Genomic DNA, 18,738 nt, shown 5'->3' on the forward strand with positions numbered 1-18,738 from the left:
GGCAAGAAGAAGAAAGAGGTTAGTATAATGGAAAATTGGATAGGTTGGAAATGTTACGTTTGGCTTCAATAGAATAAAAAAAAAATATCCAAGAACTCTAACAGCCGCTTAACAGTGGTATCTGGCTGCAGTCATACTGGGTAACTTCCAGCTGGGCATCTCATTTTAACAAGCACTGTAGCTGTAAATAAAGTGTTCTATAACTTAGATATTACTGCAGGCTAGAATAAATGTCATGTTTCCAAGAAGAATACATTACATTGACCAGCAAATATTTCTATACAATGGGTTTTGATGGGGTTTCATTAAATAAAGGTTTCTATAATTATCTTAGCGGGCATAAGACCATGTAATCCTTCAATCATAATTTGAAGCATGAAAATCCCCAAAATTTCAGTTTCATGGCTTTGGATATCAAGCAGTGATATTTTAACAGCCAAAATGACAGAGAAGCCTAATCTCATCTCATCCTTGTTCCCATGAGAGACAAAAAGGCAGAAATGAATAAAGAAAAAGAGAATAACAGAGAAAAAGAGAGTGAACAGCAATAGTTAAGATTGAGAATGATAGCATGACAGAACATAATAGACCATGAAGTGATTCGGAACGAGTAAGGTCAATAGTGGAGTTATCCTCCAAACTTGAGAGAAAGACAGAGAAAAAGAGAAGCCATGAGTGTCCCTTATTATGTCTATGCCTCCTCCCCTTCATCCCCTCAGCCTGAGCAGAACGAAGGAGATAGGGAGAGGAAGGATGATCAATTATGAACTGTGAACTCCCCCTCACTGGGGCTGTCTGACTGCTAGCTGTAGATAAAGCAGAGTTATGACAACCATACAGTGCCCCCTCATCCATAATAAACCACAGGGAGGGAGAGTGCTTTTACACTGAGGAATATTCATTCTCCAAAGAACCAGTAGTGGGAAATTGTATAGCAAAATATTGTATCCACTCATCCATTTTAAGCACTTTGCTACAGTATAGGACTTCTCAAAGCCAATGATGGGAATATTGTATCTACATCTGAACAGTCTTTGACAAACCATTATTCTTTATATGCCGACATTTTAACAGTTAAAACATGGGAATGAAGCTTTTCCTAAAATATTTAATGGGCATTTTTTATAGACGGCGCCAAGCAGCATTTTCCACAACCACATCTTGCCATTGTTACTTAGCAAACTTTTAATTAGCACAATTAGATTTAAAAACATAGTTATGATTATGTTTATGAGTTAGTATGCTGCAAATATCAGGAACAAACTTCCAGAAACCTGCAGGTCCGCTGCAAGTCTTACTACTTTTAAATCCAGGCTGAAGACTTTTCTTTTAATTGAACTATTTATATCTTACATTGCACTGTAACTTTTATTCATATATTTTATAACTATGTTATTCATGTTTATTTTATTTTATTTGTCTTTTTAATGACTGTTTTTATGCGTTTCCGTGGCACTATTTCTTAATGCTCTTAATGTCTTTTATTTTCGTAAAGCAATTTGAATTGCCTTGTGTTGAAAGGTGCTATATAAATAAACATGTCTTGCCTTGCCTTAATTGAATTATTATTATCTTTTCAATATAACTTGGGGGAAAAGTATGTTGTTGTATATAGTATGTGCAGATTTCTTAATCTTCCTCTTGATCTCTTGAAATCTGTTGTTCCTTCAACCCATACCTCTCTTCAACTCTTCATGGCCCCTGTATTTATTCTGCTTTTCCTGCTTTTTTTAAAATCTCATCTGCTAAGTAATAAAAACGACAACCCTGGTATCCAGGAGTGTTTCAGCATGTTTGCAGCTAGCACAAATAAAATATATTAGTTGTGTAATACTTATATATGAAACAAATTTATGCTGAGTAATAACATTGGTGAAGATATCTGAATGCAAACTGAAATGCTTCATTTTCACAAAGTGCCATAGCATGTGTACAGACAGCAAAAGAGACAAGACAGCTACGGGAATTTAGTCTTGCTGTCCTGCCTATGACCCAATCTGTTTTCCTCACATCATACTGACTTTGCTTGACTGGTTCTCGCTGAATTTTAAATCATATCTTAAACCATTCGGTGATGTGGTTGAGAACCAAAACAACTGGACATAACAAGCTGTAGAGTATCATGCCAACAACTTTATAGGGTGAAAAGATAGCCAAGTTATTAAGATATAATTCCCTGGCTCCATTGGGCTGGACCTATTGTTGGATCTCATTTCTCTACGGCTTTCCTCATTCCGAATAATTTGTGCCAACGAAAATGTTAAACAATAAATAAACACAGGATTTGTCAAGAATTAAATACCTGTTTTCACCCCATGGTACGACTATCCTTGACTTGCCTTATGTTAACACATGAGTTTTTCTTTATAGTTTTCCACTGGAGATAGTACCCCGGAAACATGGCGTGTAAAACATATAATTGATTTGACTTACCAGATTCTACTGGTACCAGAGATACACTTGTTCCCTGAGTGAACTGAATCCAAGTTTATTTTTGCAATGATCCCACTACAAGTGGTAACCATATATAACATGTTTACCACATACCGATCTACAAAATGTTCAAATAAATCTAAAACAACCAAGACTGTTTGCTACACAGTCTCTTGGAAATTGGGAAGTTAAACAAAAACACATTTTGAAAGAACGCAGTAAGATGCAAAAACAAAGCTAAACTTGGTGGAATTCACAACTGTGATTTGTCATTTTACATTTTTTGCATTGTTTTTCTCAATCTAACTGTAATAACAGTAAGGAAGCATACGGTGGTGATATTATGCCATTGCAAAAACAAAAACCTAAAGTGCATTTACCTGCCAGACTGCATTTCACAATTGATTCTTCAAAGACAGCGAGTACAAAGTGTTAAAAGCTGCATGCGGCTATACTGTACATGTTGTATACATAGGCTGCAGAATGACATGTTAGGCCTCCAAGAAAGCTAAGCAAAGAGATGGTTGCTGCCAAGAAGCCTGAAGGGTGTTAGACAATACCAGATGCTTGGCAGGATGCAAAGCAGTCTATTAGATGGCTAGATGTGAACTGAGCCTATCAGGCAGTCAAGTAATGATAAACTGCTCAGAAGGCTGCTTGACATTGCCTTCTGCCTCTGTACAAAAACAGGCTGTCAGGAGAGTGTACGACCACAGACATATTTACAAGTTAGCAGTTAAGCTTCAAGTGTTACATTATGAAATGAACATTATAGTATGCCATTTATTTCAATTAGCAACAGAGACACATTTAAGTGGCACACCAGTCCTTCTATGGAGCCAGTAACTAATACAGAGTGGTTGTTTTGAACAGATTTATCCAGATTTTTACCACTGAGAAGACTGCCATCTTCATTAAATTGCAGGGACGATTCTCATTATTTTCCCTCACTCCCTGGAAGCATTAGCATTTGAAAAAATGCAAAAACAATACTGAGAGGTTGTCTGAGGTATTTGCGGGGATTGGGACAATGTTACTGCAGCCTCTCAACCATATCAAATAGGAAAAAATAAAAAACATCATGTAGCAAGACTGACATTCTAAAAGCGAACATCAGAAAATAATGATTGGCTGTCCCTGCAGCATTAATGGATGTCATGCATACTAACATCTGGTTCAAACTGAAATACTTTCTTTGCATAACTGAGCAAGTAATAGGACTGCTGAGCCTTGCAGGCTATGACTTTTAAGGCTATGACTTTCAAGTGGAACAGGGAGTGAGAGAAACTGCAGTGTAAAGCATCTGAGTTTCTTTTTATTGTTGTATAACGCTAGGTTTTTCATAGCTATTACAGTAGATGTTGTTTTTTTATATTTGTATTTATGGTTGTGTTTGCATTCTTGCTCTTATGTGGAGGAATTGGTGGCAGTATGGGCATCGACCCCCTGTTGTGCCCTGCCAGTTCACTTTGATGCCCAAGGCTACCACGACAGAGCACATTAGCTAGAAGTGTAAATAAACACCCAGGCAAGCATACACTCTTGCGCACACACTCAAAAGTAGCTGATCTGGGTGGTTTTGTAAAAGGCAATTCACACTAAGCAAGATCAACGATGTAGTCCTTTACAAAATAGTGTGAAAGTCAAGTCAATATTAAAGTTTAAATGTTTCTTTTATGATCAATAGATATTGATAAGTAATTGTTAAGTAGATTGAATATATCTCAGGGCCAAAGCTGCACAGTCCGAGTGGATAGGAAAGTTACTTTGTTGACTGTCAGTGGTTGCCTGCTCCCTTAATACACCTTTATTATTTAAGGACTATTACTGAGCCAGAATATATGCTATATCCAATGAAAGTCTGGCAAGGTCACGTTATTCCTCTCTGGCAAATTTAGTGTTTGTAGACAGTGGCTCTATCTTCAATAAGTCGTGAGCATGAACTATATAAAATCTTTATTAGATTGTTTTTGCCTGTGGTGTGCAGGAGCTGAATCCAACTTGAATAAACTAAATTGTCCTTGGTCCTCAAGTTTTGTGTGTTATTGTGACTGAACAAAAGAAGAGAACAACTGTTTAGGCTTTCCTCTCTTCTTCACACAAGACAATAGGGAGATTGAAGTGGCCTTGGATCTAAAACCATAAATATTCCCAGGATAATGGAAGCAATAAGGTGAATTGAAGTCATACCCAGTACGGGATCCATAAATCATTTGAGTGGCACTCACCTCATTAATCAGTATCCAGTGACAATCGAAGGCCACCAGATTGGTCTCAACTACCTGCAAAACAACAAAACACACCATCACATTTAGAATTGAGAAAAAACAAACAATGTAATGGTTAAAAATAAGGAACATGATTAAGTAGTCACATGACATAAAAAGGTGCCTCTGAAAAAAATGTCACCTCTACCACTGGATCTATCAAAATGTTGTTTGCAGTCATCAGTTAAGAAGCCTACAATAGTATGTTATAATATGTGTATTTTAGGTACACTGGGTCTAAACGGTGTAACTGATGCAACAGAAAGTCTGCTGGTCTGAAAGAAGTTTGGGGAAAAGTATGAAGTCCCTTTCCCTGGGTTCAAACCCCAAAGTTGGTGGAGCTCTTCATCCAAAAATAACGTAGTGTATCTCTGCAACACAACACATCAAGGTACTTGACATAACATCAACACTTTGAGTCTTTCCCAAGATATTAATAGTGTTAAATGTTTTACATTTCATTTCTGGAATTCCTTAAAAAGCATTTACAAGTTGGCTACTCTAGACAATCACCTAATGTTAGGTGAATGGAACATTAACACATAAATGGCAGTGCCATTAAGTACCTACAACAGTAAGAAGGCAGTAAAGAGGTGTTTTAGTGTAGCTTTCTGTTTCTCTTTCTCTGCTAACTCACACCAAATGGTACTGTCACTTGTTTTCCACTCTCTCTCTCTCTCTCTCTGTTGTATTGTCTTTATCTTGTCTCCTATCCATTTCTTCTATCTTTACAACACTATTTCAAGGCATACAACTTCTATCACCACCTTTATCGTTTACTTTTAAACACTGATAAGGATTTGTGTTTAATCTTGTCACTCTGCTTTTGACTCTGCTCTCTCAGAAACACTTGCTGTTGCTTCATATTTTTTCCTCCCAATCCCACCTGACCCTCAAATTGTGTTCTCTTATCGATGCTCCTTGCCTCACCTCTCATCCCATCATCTCTGCTCTCCTGTAATTGCTCATTTCTCATTCTGACTGCATCCGCTCCTTTCCTTCCCTCTCCCCCATCCATCCCTCGTGTTAAAATACAGCACCAGTCATATATCATTTGCTATAATTGTTTAGGTGACTATAGTACCGTGTGTCATAAAACACTTTTTAGCCATAAACAAAAGGCAACAGCTGGAGTAAGCTGACAGAGCGTTGCTAATAGTGGTTTAATCTCCCACAGAGCCTCCATAAAACTTCATCATTGTCTGCGGCTGCAGTAAAACACTTTGTCTACAGGAAACATGGTTGCGACATAGACAACGACTAAGGCGGGAGGGAGAATTAAGGAGAGGGATAAAATACTGGATTTTTGCCTTCATTTTTTCTGTCAGCATCTCTGTCTCTAATTCTAGCCATTCTCTCACACTTTTCTTTCAAACACAGCTGGAAACCAAACAATGAGAATCCCAAGAATGCAGGTTATTAATCCTTGTTGTCCTCTCATGCTGTTTCTGTCTCTATCTATTGGAGAATTGCAAAAGAAGAAAAGACAAGCAGTGAATGAGAGAGAAAATAAATAAATATTGTTACCCTGTTTATCTTTCTATCTTCTCTCTACCCTACTCTCTATTCCCTTCCCTGTGTCCTCATTAAGGTTTTAGATAACATTTACACTGGATTATGAACAGATCTTCTAAAGTCAGTATGTAAAGTAATGCAAACATGTATTTGATGTTATTCGCTGGTTTGCAAGTGTTGGTGGATGCGAGTGTTTCCACTTCTCCTATTATAACTTCCCTCTGGCAGCCGCCTGGACAGATGTTTCAAGCTAATTAGGGAAAGGGCAGACTCCTTACACTAGACGTGACTCCTCAATGGTTGGAACTGTTCAATACGCTCACTTTTTCTCTCTCTTTCTCTCCCATGCACACAAAGAAGCACACACAACACAGTTACAATACATACTGCTGCTAACATTTAAAAATGACCTTGTGTGTGTGCATGTGCATTTATATTTGAATTTGTTCATACACACTACCACAGCCTTGTTAACAACTTAATACCAACATGGCAGGGAAGAGTCCCGTGGCTTCCCTTAATGATACTGAAAGTACCTTCTGACCTCTTTGGCCAGCTCTACAAAAGCTTAATTTCTGAAGTCCTTGGATCAAACAAACACCAGCTCTGCAGCCCAGGACAAATCAAATCACTCAATGCCAATATAGGTAAGCCTTTTCTCAAAGTCTGAATGCAGCCAGACTGAACTAAGCCTGATTTCCAACACCATACCACTGTGAACTCCAGGCTCCTGTGTGTTTTATAGATGCTGTGATACCTCCTAACATCATTTTGATCTTGTAATGACCTGTTGCAATGTTAGCAAAATGTTTAATCAGTAATTAAAAAACCTTTTATTATTGCCTGAACTAATTAATGTCTCAGTTTTATTTGGCAAAGGCAAATTGTTTCCCAAAACACACACTCTCCCCCCAATTAGAAAGATTCATCACCTGCCATCAGAGGGCCCTGCCTCCTAATGTTTCACACCCTCAGGAGGCTATAAGTCCCAAAGCCATAGGTTTGCATATTATTAAGCCATGTGCTTGTGTTTGTCATAAAAGACGATGGAAGATTCAGTGTGAGCGGTAGAAAAAAGGGAAGAAAGATAGACACATCTCAACACGTTTTTTTAAATAATAATAATTCAACTTTGCCCCTCAGGTTTTCTGTATTATTACATACTCAGTGTATCTATGTGTTTGCATATATTTGTTTTTCTATGTGAGAGGGCAAGGAATATTAATGCCAAAGCAGATATTGCGTAATAAATAGTGGGTGAAGCTTAAAGAGGGAGAGTGGGCGTTACCATTGAATTAAGTACACCAAATTGAAAATTAGTTGTGTAATTTAATTTCATGCACTATTTGTGATCAAATCAAGCAAATAGCCTGCAGCCGAGCTTCCAAAGTAGGAATATTTTAGCTTCACATTTTAATATTTGAGTTTCACATTTTAACATGCAAGCACAAGCTGTGAAAGCACAGCCTCAAATAGCAAGTTACACAAAGGCAGACATCTAAAACACGAGCATTCACACTTGCACAGATCCATTTCCATAACTTCCTTCTCTCTCATTTCGGCCACTGTTGCATTACTTATGCTGCAAAAAATATTGTATATGCTGTTCAGGTTATGCATCTATTTATGTCCAAAACAACATAGCATGCTATTGACCTGGTCCACCTGAGCCTGCTTTCTGATTACTGTAATTTCCGTTTCTGTGTCTGCATATGTGTGTGGGGGGATAATATGCCAGTGTCTGGGTCTTGAGGTGATTATGCTTACTGTTATCATCTCAAACCCTCCATTCCACCTTGGCTGTAAGATAAAGGAGAACTGAGACACTAAACTATCAGAGAGATGGGAAGAAAGTAGGCATGATAGGAGGAGAGTGCAATGGAGTGACAGAGTGCGGGGAGAAGCTGACAGAAAAGAAGCAAGAAGAGAAGTTGATTCTGTTTACTGTAATTCCCAGTAACTATTTTTGTGATGTCTTTCTTTATCTGATTTCCTATTGATTTAATGGTTGGTGCTGATGATTGAAGATTTTCCACCTCACAATAAGGTACACACAATTGTGAGTAGTTAGTAAAGAATGTGTTATGACAGAACAAGCACTTTCCTGCCCATTTCAATGCTCACAACACTCAAACACTCTTAGTTGTTCCTGTCTGTCTCTATTCGTAAGTAGTGTGGGTGTGTTTCCCATCCTTGCATTATCAGAGCTAAGTCCTACTAACAGCTCATTCACCTCAAATACTGCATGTAGCTGACTCCCATCTACTTATCAGCTCCACAGTATATCTTTTCTGGTTCTCCATCAACTCATGGCCAGATAATGTTTGAGCTTTAGAGGTAGATACTCCTCCAGTGTGTTTTCCTACTGAAACTTCTTCTGTTCCTTAAGATCACATCATCCCCAGCTTCGTCCTTGGCAGTGCGCCTGCATTAGCTGCCTGTTAACCAATATACCTTGGCTTGCTCTAGTTTCTACATGATCCGCTGCTCCTCCACCATCATCATTCCAACCAGCAATACCTCTCAGACAGCACAGGTGCCAGTTCATCTCCTTGGCACTGCCGAGGTGTCCTTGAGCAAGGCTAAACTGCCCACACCTAGTTCTAAAAATTGCTTGTGTGTGTGTCTGTGTGTATTTTGGACCTAATGTGAAAACTGAATTGTCCCTTGTGAGATTAAGAAAAGTAGGTCTTCTCCATTGCAATAAATCCCATTCTCTTCAAAACCTCACTCCCTGTGGTCTGTCTGCTTTTCTGTCCTACCTTATCACAGACTATTTTTGCAGTGTCTTACTTGCATGTCTCTGAAGTCTGTTACAAAACACATTCGAACATTACCGCAATTACACAAAGGTGAGGAGTAAACCCCCTCGTCCTCCGACTTCATTTAATTGTACATGTGTCCCACATTAATTCTCCCTCTCTTTTATCCTCAATGTTTACAAAATGAGAATTGATTCCATGCTAACAGAGGCATTTTCTCCCTGATACATCATAACTGCTTCATGTCGACTCTGCCATTTAGGCTTGATGCCACTTGCCTCACTCGTGCAACTCCCACAGTGTACCATATGCATGTTTGATTGTGTGTGCCTTTGAGTCAAGTATATGTGTATATGCGTGTATATTTTTATGTTAAAGAGCTGTGATGTCAAGCAGAGGGTGATACATTATGACACTGTTTTGCTCTATGGATTTGCATACTTGGCAGAGGTGCACTGAGCACTGATTGAAGGCATGCACACATGCAAAAGCAAATATACACATGCACATGCAAAAACAGGCACTCCATTGGCATGCACTCTGCTAGCACATAAGGTGCTTAAACTGCAAATCTAAAGACTTGAGTTTTCTCTTTCACTGCCATGCTGTATGAATAAACTAATATATCAGGAACTACACACGGTCACATTCACCATCCCGAAAATAGATATGCTACCTGCATTTCATGTACAGACATAAAGTTTGCCAACACGCATCTACCGACGCATTTGGGATACGACAGTGAAATCTGAAGCAGTTAATTGCCATGTTAGATAGTCTCCTTGGCAATAACATTGCTTAGGTGTAGTATGATTTGTTATTACAATCATTGTATGCATGACATGCAAAATCACAAGGCCACGTTTTATACAATCTTTGGAGAGAACATGCTGCAGATAGACCTTTGGCCAACACACAGTAAATATGAACAGACATGCTTAAACGTGAAATATTGGGTTTTACTTTTCTATGGTTTGTGTTCATATTGCTTCAGAATACTTTTTGTTGAAAGGGAGAAACTAGACCCCTTGTCTTGGGAAACACTGACAGTCTAGGAAATATTTGATTGTTCAGGGAACCTGAGGTAAGCAATAAATCTAATTTAATATAGTGGGGCCACTCAGACATAAGAGGTATGCAGTCATGGCAGTGTAGAGTAATGGCATGTAATTTGATGAAAGTGTTCAGCCACTGAGTTTGACAAATGGCATATTAATAATAAATCAATTAAAACAAAATGTGCTTTATTCCATAATAAATTTGACATATGGTGCAGATATGGTATTGGAATATTTTCCATTTGTAGTTGTGAGAGTCACATACTGGTGTGTTTTGTTGCCCCTCATTGCCATAAAATAAAACTTTCTCAGGAAAAGAAGCAATGCACTGCAGATCATGTCTCCAGCCTGCAGTAGTCATGCTGTCTGCTGAGCCGCACCGGCAATAGAGGGAGCAGTGACGGAATGTTTTCCATTATTTTGGTGCAATGTGTTTGGTTGAACTCATTCTGCACAGTTGCTTACGGCAAAGATAGAGCAAAAGACAGAGCGTGAGCATAGTCATTTGTGAGGCTCATCTTAAGTCGACAAAGGTAAATCGTTTTTACAGAACAAGTAGCCGCAACCATACATTATTATATATAGTATAATATAGTTTCTTTATTTTTACCCAGGATTTTTAACAAAAATTGAATAGACAAACTGTTTTTAGATAAACCTACATGCATTTTATTTTTTTGCGAAAAATGCTACATGAAAACACACAAAAAAAATATTTAGAGATTTGAAAATAGTGTTTTCAATTTATTGCAGTGTCAAAAGGATATCTCAGAAAACAAGGCGATGTGATAACGTGTTAGACTTAGATGCACTGGACCATATCATTACATGAGTGAGAGGGGTGGCAAAGGCCTGTGTGATGTCTCCCAACCACTAATGACTCTAAATCACAACCATTACTGTCTGTTTAATTAGTATGATCCAGCAGTCGACACACACCAATGATCAACAAAGTCTATAAAGGTTGTGCTTGCATACTTGTTCCTTGTGGAACAAGGCAGAAGTAATGAGGGAAAGATACAGAGAGTATTGAAAAGGCTTGATTGAGTGTTCATTTATCAGTGTGAGGTTTTTAGTGATTGCTCAAGAACAGTGTCTCTCTGCAATCCCAATCTGATAAGGTCTCTCCCTCTCTCTATTGCATCCACCCAACAGACACACCCGCCCGCAAGCACACACACACACACACACACACACACACACACACACACACACACACACACACACACACACACACACACACACACACACACACACACACACACACACACACACACACACACACACACACACACACACACACACACACACACACACACACACACACACACACACACACACACACAACAAAAGCCACCAAACCTCATCCTGACAAGGTCTCGCCCTGCTCTCCAACCCACCACACACACCAATGACTTTATTGATCAGTCACTCACTTTCTGATGAAAACAAGGCGAATGAAAGTGGAAGAGTCATTCACTTTTTTTGTCTTTTCAGCAGACATTTATCAGCAGCTTTAAGTTTATTTCTTTCTGTATTGCCCTCACCAAATCCTCCCTTTCCATTTTGCACTGACATATATTACGCTGTAATGCTACGACAGCAAAAGTCTTTGATATTATGTTGTGATGGCAAAGGTTAAAAGGGCCAACATGCAAGACATCCATCATGCTTGAACTGTGTGTAGAGTGAGTGTTTGTTTCTGTGGGTGCCTGTGAGCATGTGTGTACGCAGAAGCTCACAAGACTGTGTGGGTATGTGTGTAAATGTCGGCCTTTCAGTTTATTGATTAGACCACGGATCCACGGAGAGAACGTATAACACACATAGAGCACAACCACCCCCAGGAAATATGACGATATTCAACCTGACATTTAGATATGAACAGATCAATGGCTGGAACAAATAGAATAAGCTGTCTTGATAGGTCTAAGGTAAACAGTTTGATTGTGCGTGTGTGTGTGTGTGTGCGTGTGTGTGTGTGTGTGTGTGTGTGTGTGTGTGTGTGTGTGTGTGTGTGTGTGTGTGTGTGTGTGTGTGTGTGTGTGTGTCTCTCTCTTAGGTGGAAAGGGTATTTTTTCTCATGCATGCCAATTACTAATATTCAATTTCCATCTACCACCAGATTATATAGGAATTACTGGCTAGTACTAAAATAAATTCAGTTCACATGTTTGCTTTCTGTTTCTTCTATAGAATTTAAAACTCTATTATTTTTTATATATATTTCCCATTATTTTCAAAAATCAGATTTTTCTGAACATTAAAAAGGGCAAAGGCTATTTTCAGGGTTAATTGTCTTAATTAAATTAATATTACTCTGTAACCCTCACTTGATAACATATATAAATTAGCTTTAACCATAGACTATATACAGCATAATGTGAATGTCGTCTCTGTGATGTCACTCATACGTTTCTAAAGAGCTACTTTAAAGATCAAAGTGAATAAATGGTCATCACAATCTTTGCAGGCACGCCAGTGATTAAGTCCTGATGATTCTTAAGATGGGCAAAGAGGTGAAACTGAGGCTGGACCAGGTGACGCAGTAAAGCAGGAATCAATAAATAAATGTATAACACAATAACCCCAGCGAGGTACAGCTCTTCTCTATGACGATAGTGTACTTATCCTACTACTACTGCAAAAAAAGTCACTGAGGTTACAACAGTACATTTATTAATGACACTCTGTACACTTAAAATACTTTACACATCCGAGCATGGGCCAGAAACTACAGGTAATGCTGTTTACTCATCTCGATGCAATATCAATATTAGTTAAAAGTAGAATAAGAGCCAAAAGAAGAGACAATCATCTCTCGCTGACACTATTTTATTAGCCTTTGTAAAATAACTTTACGACAACTGCAGCAACAAAAACATACCCAGCATTAGCTCAGTGGCCCACTGGTCATGTCAGTGCAGATAAAAACAGGGCAGACAAGAGCAAAACCCAGGAGAATTAAAAGATTAACCTGTGCCCTCAAATGTCAGAAACCATACCAACTGAAATTGCCAATGGCGAGGTCAGATAACAGGAATGAAAGGTTGACTGTGTACGTGTTTGTGAGTAAGAATATGAAAGCATGACAGATAGAGATGGACAGTTAGACAAGAGAGGAAGAACAATCTTTTATACCTTTGTGTGTGCACACCTGTGTGTCTATTTTAGACAGGGAGAATGAGTGTGTGTGTGTGTGTGTGTGTGTGTGTGTGTGCGCTGACCAAGTGAAGAGGTCCTGTAAGATTTATAGCTTGGCTTTTGTAGGTGGACTAATCTTTGACCTAATACAAAAATATTCTGTCTGTTGGTGCTCCAACTGTCCATTGATCTATCAAACTGTATGAAGTGTATCAAAGTCTACCATAGGTACCCTATGAATCACACCCAGTATCAATCATACACACAAGGTCACACGCACACACAGCACATGATTACTGTTAGAGCCATTTCTGTGTTTAATTATAAATTATTATTATATGATTATAGTTAAGGATGTACTTCAAGCACTGTACTCTGTTTTACCAGCCACAAACATGTGCACCTGTTCTTACTGAGGATTCAGACAGCGCAGGATCAGGCCAAAATGTCTGCTGTTATAGAGCTAATTCATGTTTAAAATGTAAAATAGAATAAGCATTCTCTCATCTGAAAATGCTTAAAAAACAGGCAAAACATACTGTCATCTAAGATAATAGTTTTTGCAACAAAATAATAGTTTCATCGTTCACAATTTACTCGTCCAGTGTTTTATTGATAACAGCTGTAACGGTGGTTCATTGTTTCAAATTGCTCATGCCTTGGGGTTTGTTGAAAATTCAGCCAGAGGGCACCCAGGTCGGACTGGTTTTAACACATTCTTTTGCATGTGAGGTCACTATAAGTCACAGCTTTACAATATGAGATTACGCAGTTACCATTGGGGGATCAGGTCATATAAGTGTCACAGAATTAACATTTGGTGTTTGAGAGGGTGAGCTATGAAGGGAATAACCCGCTGCATATGGTGAGAGTAGCAGCTGTTAAAGCCTTCAATTACTCATCCAATCTTCCTCCAGGGGTTGGTCCATATGCTAAAATTGTCAGCCAGAGGCGCTGACCCCTACTGCGCACTAATGTTTTACAGGTAACTGGGGGCTGATGGTGGCTTGACATAAATCAGGTAATTTTAAAACATTCACATTAAGATTCTTTCTCAGCTTGAATGAAAAATTGTACATTATAATGTTATACAACCATTTAAACTGTCCTTAGAAAAGCAGTCAGCTATGAAATTGAGTTATTATTTTCACACTTAATTTATTCAGTGATGAACTGACCCCTAGATATTGCTCCATTGTCAAAATAGTTTTGGTATTTCTCAAATAAACTTACCTTTCCTGCTTCTATTAGAGTTAATAGCCTATAGAGCGTCACTTTTGCTTCACAGAGATATAATGTTGCCAGATTGCAACAAAATGTACTTTTCAGAAGGAAAAGCAACCTATGTTTTACTTAAAATATATCAAAGCTGCAACATTCATAACTGCAGATGTACTGCATCATAATAGAGAAGTTGGACATTCAAGTGGACACATCTGAGTTATACAAATACAAAAATAGGCATCAAAATACTGATCCCTTATGGAATAAAATATTCATTAAAATGATGAAGGCTTTTTTAGTATGATTAAAACATTGAAAAAATCTATTTCATTTCACTCAATTATTTGTTGTTATGTCAGTTTCTCAAGCATTTTGGAGTTGAAGTAGACTCTACGTCGCATAGGATTAAAAGCTCTGGACTTTTTTTATGGAACTCTCTAATTATGAGAGCTGCAAAGCTTTACAAATCCATACAAGTCCCAGTAGGTGGCCAACAATGTGCTACACACCCATGTTCTAGGACGCATGGACATACAGTACAGAAATATAGATTTAATTGACTCAATAAAGTTCTGCAAATGTACCAAAAAACATGTGGCCTGGTGTCTTAACAACAATGATACATGCTACATTGAACTAAAATGATGGATGGCATGCGAAAGAAGAAATGCAATTTGTCTAAAACAAAGAATGAGATAGACTACATTGTGTTAATATAAAAATCAATTAAATTCCCTAACAAACTATAAATTGGACTTCTTGCTGAGAGCATGTGGAAAGCTTCATAAATAAGTCATTAAACACATGAAACAAACAAATCTCGCCCCGTGGGCCACTGTGCCCAAAAGTAAAGCAAAGCTTAGATGAGATATCAGCTGACCCTTAAGACGGATTACATCTTCTGCCCTCTCAATTATCACATCATTGTATTCCTCTATTTCCTGCTGGGCCCTGTCAGAGGGAACATGTCTGACCCTGAACCTGACCCTATTAGAGAGACGAGGGAGGAGATACAATGTCATTCTGCAAGTGGGCAATCGTGTTCAAGATTATTATTGGTGTGCATCTGAGAATCAGATAGACAGCTTCATCTTCAAGTACTAGAGAACAGAGAACTCCACAGTTTGAACAACACACCACCAAGGAGGAGAAAACAGTAAAAACATCAATAGGAACAGGAGAGAGGATAAATTGAGAGCTAAGGGAATGTCAGCAAGGAAAAGAAGACCGAAAATAAAAAGAGAGGGAAGATTAAAAGGAATCCCCAAGCCAGTGATAAAGTGTCTGTCTGTCAAAGAATATTGTCCGTCGTTCTGAGCCAAAAACTAACTTTGATTTTATGAAGTAGTGTAGTAAATTGTGGCTGTTCTGCAAGTTAGGTGAAAATGAAACCCAGTCAGTCTCGGCTTTCACATGTGACAAACAGACTAATCAATAGAGAACAAAATGTCATGATCCTTGTTTTGTGTCTGTTTCTTGTTTTATTTTGAAATGTTTTCCCCTCTTGTGTCATGTTAAGTTTCACTTCCTGTCTGAGTTTCCCTCCTTTCCCTGATTGTGTCATTGTCTTCACCTGTTGCCCCTCTGTTTCTCCTCCCTTCTCCAGCTGTGTGTTGTTTTGTGATTAGCCTTGTGCATTTAGTCTTGGTTCCCCTTTTGTCTCTTGTTCGGTCGTCGTCATTCCCATGTTTGTCCCTGGGTCTCGTAGTCCAGTTCTGTTTGTTTCCCAGTCCTGTCTCCCTGTCTGGATTTCCCTCGGCTGCCCTCCTGTCTTTCTGGTTTGATTGAGTTTTTGTTTGCTACTTTTACTTTTGATGATCGTGCCTGCTCGCACCGTTTTTTGAGTTTTGCTTTTGTGAAATAAAGCTCGCCTTTTGTTAAACCCCAATACCTGATTCCCCCTGTTTCGCTGCATTTGGGTCCTTTACTACAACCCTGACACAAAATGAATGGGTATCTTACGTATAGCAATAAAGTCCATGCAAACGTGTGATCCCCCATGAACCCCCGTGTACTGTATTTATTGTGACAAAGCATAGCTCAAATTTCATCATGATACAGTATGCAGTTCAGGCCTCAGTCCACACATCTTGAAGGGATTAAACCTTTGATACTTTACTTGGACAACAACATTTACAGAGACAGCAAAGCAAAGCACGGTTAATGGTGCAGAAGTCACAAATTTAGTCACCTTACTCAACCCCATCCCTAAAAGAAAGTTTCAAGGTACTTGATAAGTATGATGCATGTAGGTTGCTACTCAACACAAAGCATCTTACCACATAAATTCTCTTTGATCAGGACTAACACCTTTGCAATTCTTTGCCCTCAAGTTTGTTGCCGAATGCAATTTTAGGTAAATTACAGGGGTTACAGAAACATTTCCATTATGCTTGGAGTCATTTCTTTTAAATGGTGCATGAGTTATCACAAGATTTGATTATACACTATAAACAGAAAGCATGTATTTTCAAAAATAAGAAATAATGGTAATAACGTGACAACACCTTTCAATTTTGCAGGCAACATCGAAACCCCACTGGTTCCTCTGTGTTTCTCAGTGTTCAGAAACATGTGTATCTGCATGGGTTTCTCGGCAATATTTTCGCCCTCTGCAAGAACTTCAAAAACAAAGAAAAACAAGCAGAGGCTTTCCACCAGAGTGTTGATGTCAGATGCTTTTTCTTAAAAGCAAACATGTTATTTGTGCCCATTGAACTTTACAAAGTAAGGCTCTGCTGTTAGCAAGCACTTGCTCCATGTATCTTCCTACTTTTCCTTCCACCCAGGACAATTAGAGCTGCACATTTTCTAAATCTTCAATAGCAGGGAATGTAGCACAGGAATAACCGGAGGATGCAACATCCCAGAACATGTCCCATTATCGAAGTAGCAGAGGTTTGGGCACTGAAAAAAGGATCGAGGGAAGACTTGAATTTGTTCCTTTCACCATCAGTTCATACAGTGTAATGATCTGTTGCATATATTGAGAGACCAAGACGTGTAAAATGAACAACAGTTATTCAAGATATTGTGTTTTTGTGCTTGAGGGTGAAAGGGGATACATGAGAAAACATTAACTGATAGATGTGGAAACATGGAAGGGAGCTAAATAGAAAGGAGCTAAAGGATGCTTGTAGGCCATAAAGTAGCAAATGAAAAAAATGTGTACATGAAGGTGGTGTAAAGCGTTTGTGTGTGTATGCCCATACATGAGTATAAGAGTGGGAAAATAGTGAAGAGAGAAAGAGACAACAGATAAGCACAGTGGCATTGTGAAAACAATGTGATGATAAACACACACACACACACACACACACACACACACACACACACACACACACACACACACACACACACACACACACACACACACACACACACACACACACACACACACACACACACACACACACACACACACACACAGTATCATCTCTAAAGTACTTACCGGCATCCCCATTAGTGGCTGTGCTAGCGGCAGTCAATAGCGCTCACTTTTGGTGGTCAACACTCAGACACCAGCAACAACACACACACACATGCACGCAAAAACGTGCACACATACGAATGCACAAACAGCCAACCTTTCAGTCCTTTAGCAGTAATGCTCTATAATCATTGTGCTCCCAGCTAAAGATAAAACCTTAATGTCATTGCACTTCACACACACACACACACACACACACACACACACACACACACACACACACACACACACACACACACACACACACACACACACACACACACACACACACACACACACACACACACACACACACACACACACACACACACACACACACCACACACACACACACCCTGTTTGTTGAGATAAGAACATAATGCCATCTCTGTCTGGTGATAAAGTTCAAGGAGAGAGCTAGAGCCAAGCCCTTGAAGTGCCCTTTTAACTGCACAGCAAAGTGGAAAGCATGGAATGCTATCTCTATCCCTCTCTTTATCTGTGTGTGTGTGTGTGTATGTGTGTGTGTGTGTGTGTGTGTGTGTGTGTGTGTGTGTGTGTGTGTGTGTGTGTGTGTGTGTGTGAAATTAGCAATTTAGAGCCAAATAGTGTTGTGGAAGCAGCATCTAGCATGTCTCACAACAGCTTAACAAAAGAACATTTCATAACTGCTACGGCATGTTCTGTGAAATGGACCCACAGGAGCAGAGAGTGCTCCTCTATGCAAAGCTGTAAACACGCTGAAGCGCGACAGGAGTTATGTTGTGTTTAATTTCTGTGCATTTGTAACTTTTTAGTTATGTTACCCTCTGGTTTGGAGCATGATACAAAATGAATAACACCTGTGGGTATGTTGCACACGTACA

At 38.9% G+C, this 18,738-nt stretch overlaps 1 protein-coding gene across 2 annotated transcripts in view; it reads right to left on the bottom strand.

The window, feature by feature from the left end:
- grid2 (glutamate receptor, ionotropic, delta 2) overlaps positions 1 to 18,738 on the bottom strand; it is a 402,736-nt gene that overhangs the window by 129,699 nt on the left and 254,299 nt on the right. For both annotated transcript variants that reach the window (XM_063896521.1, XM_063896522.1), the window contains exon 5: positions 4,662 to 4,715. In XM_063896521.1, the coding sequence (XP_063752591.1) occupies positions 4,662 to 4,715 (54 nt within the window). The remainder of the gene's footprint in view (positions 1 to 4,661; positions 4,716 to 18,738) is intronic.

The sequence above is a fragment of the Eleginops maclovinus genome, chromosome 12 (genome assembly GCF_036324505.1).
Source record: "Eleginops maclovinus isolate JMC-PN-2008 ecotype Puerto Natales chromosome 12, JC_Emac_rtc_rv5, whole genome shotgun sequence".
Lineage (NCBI taxonomy): Eukaryota > Metazoa > Chordata > Actinopteri > Perciformes > Eleginopidae > Eleginops > Eleginops maclovinus.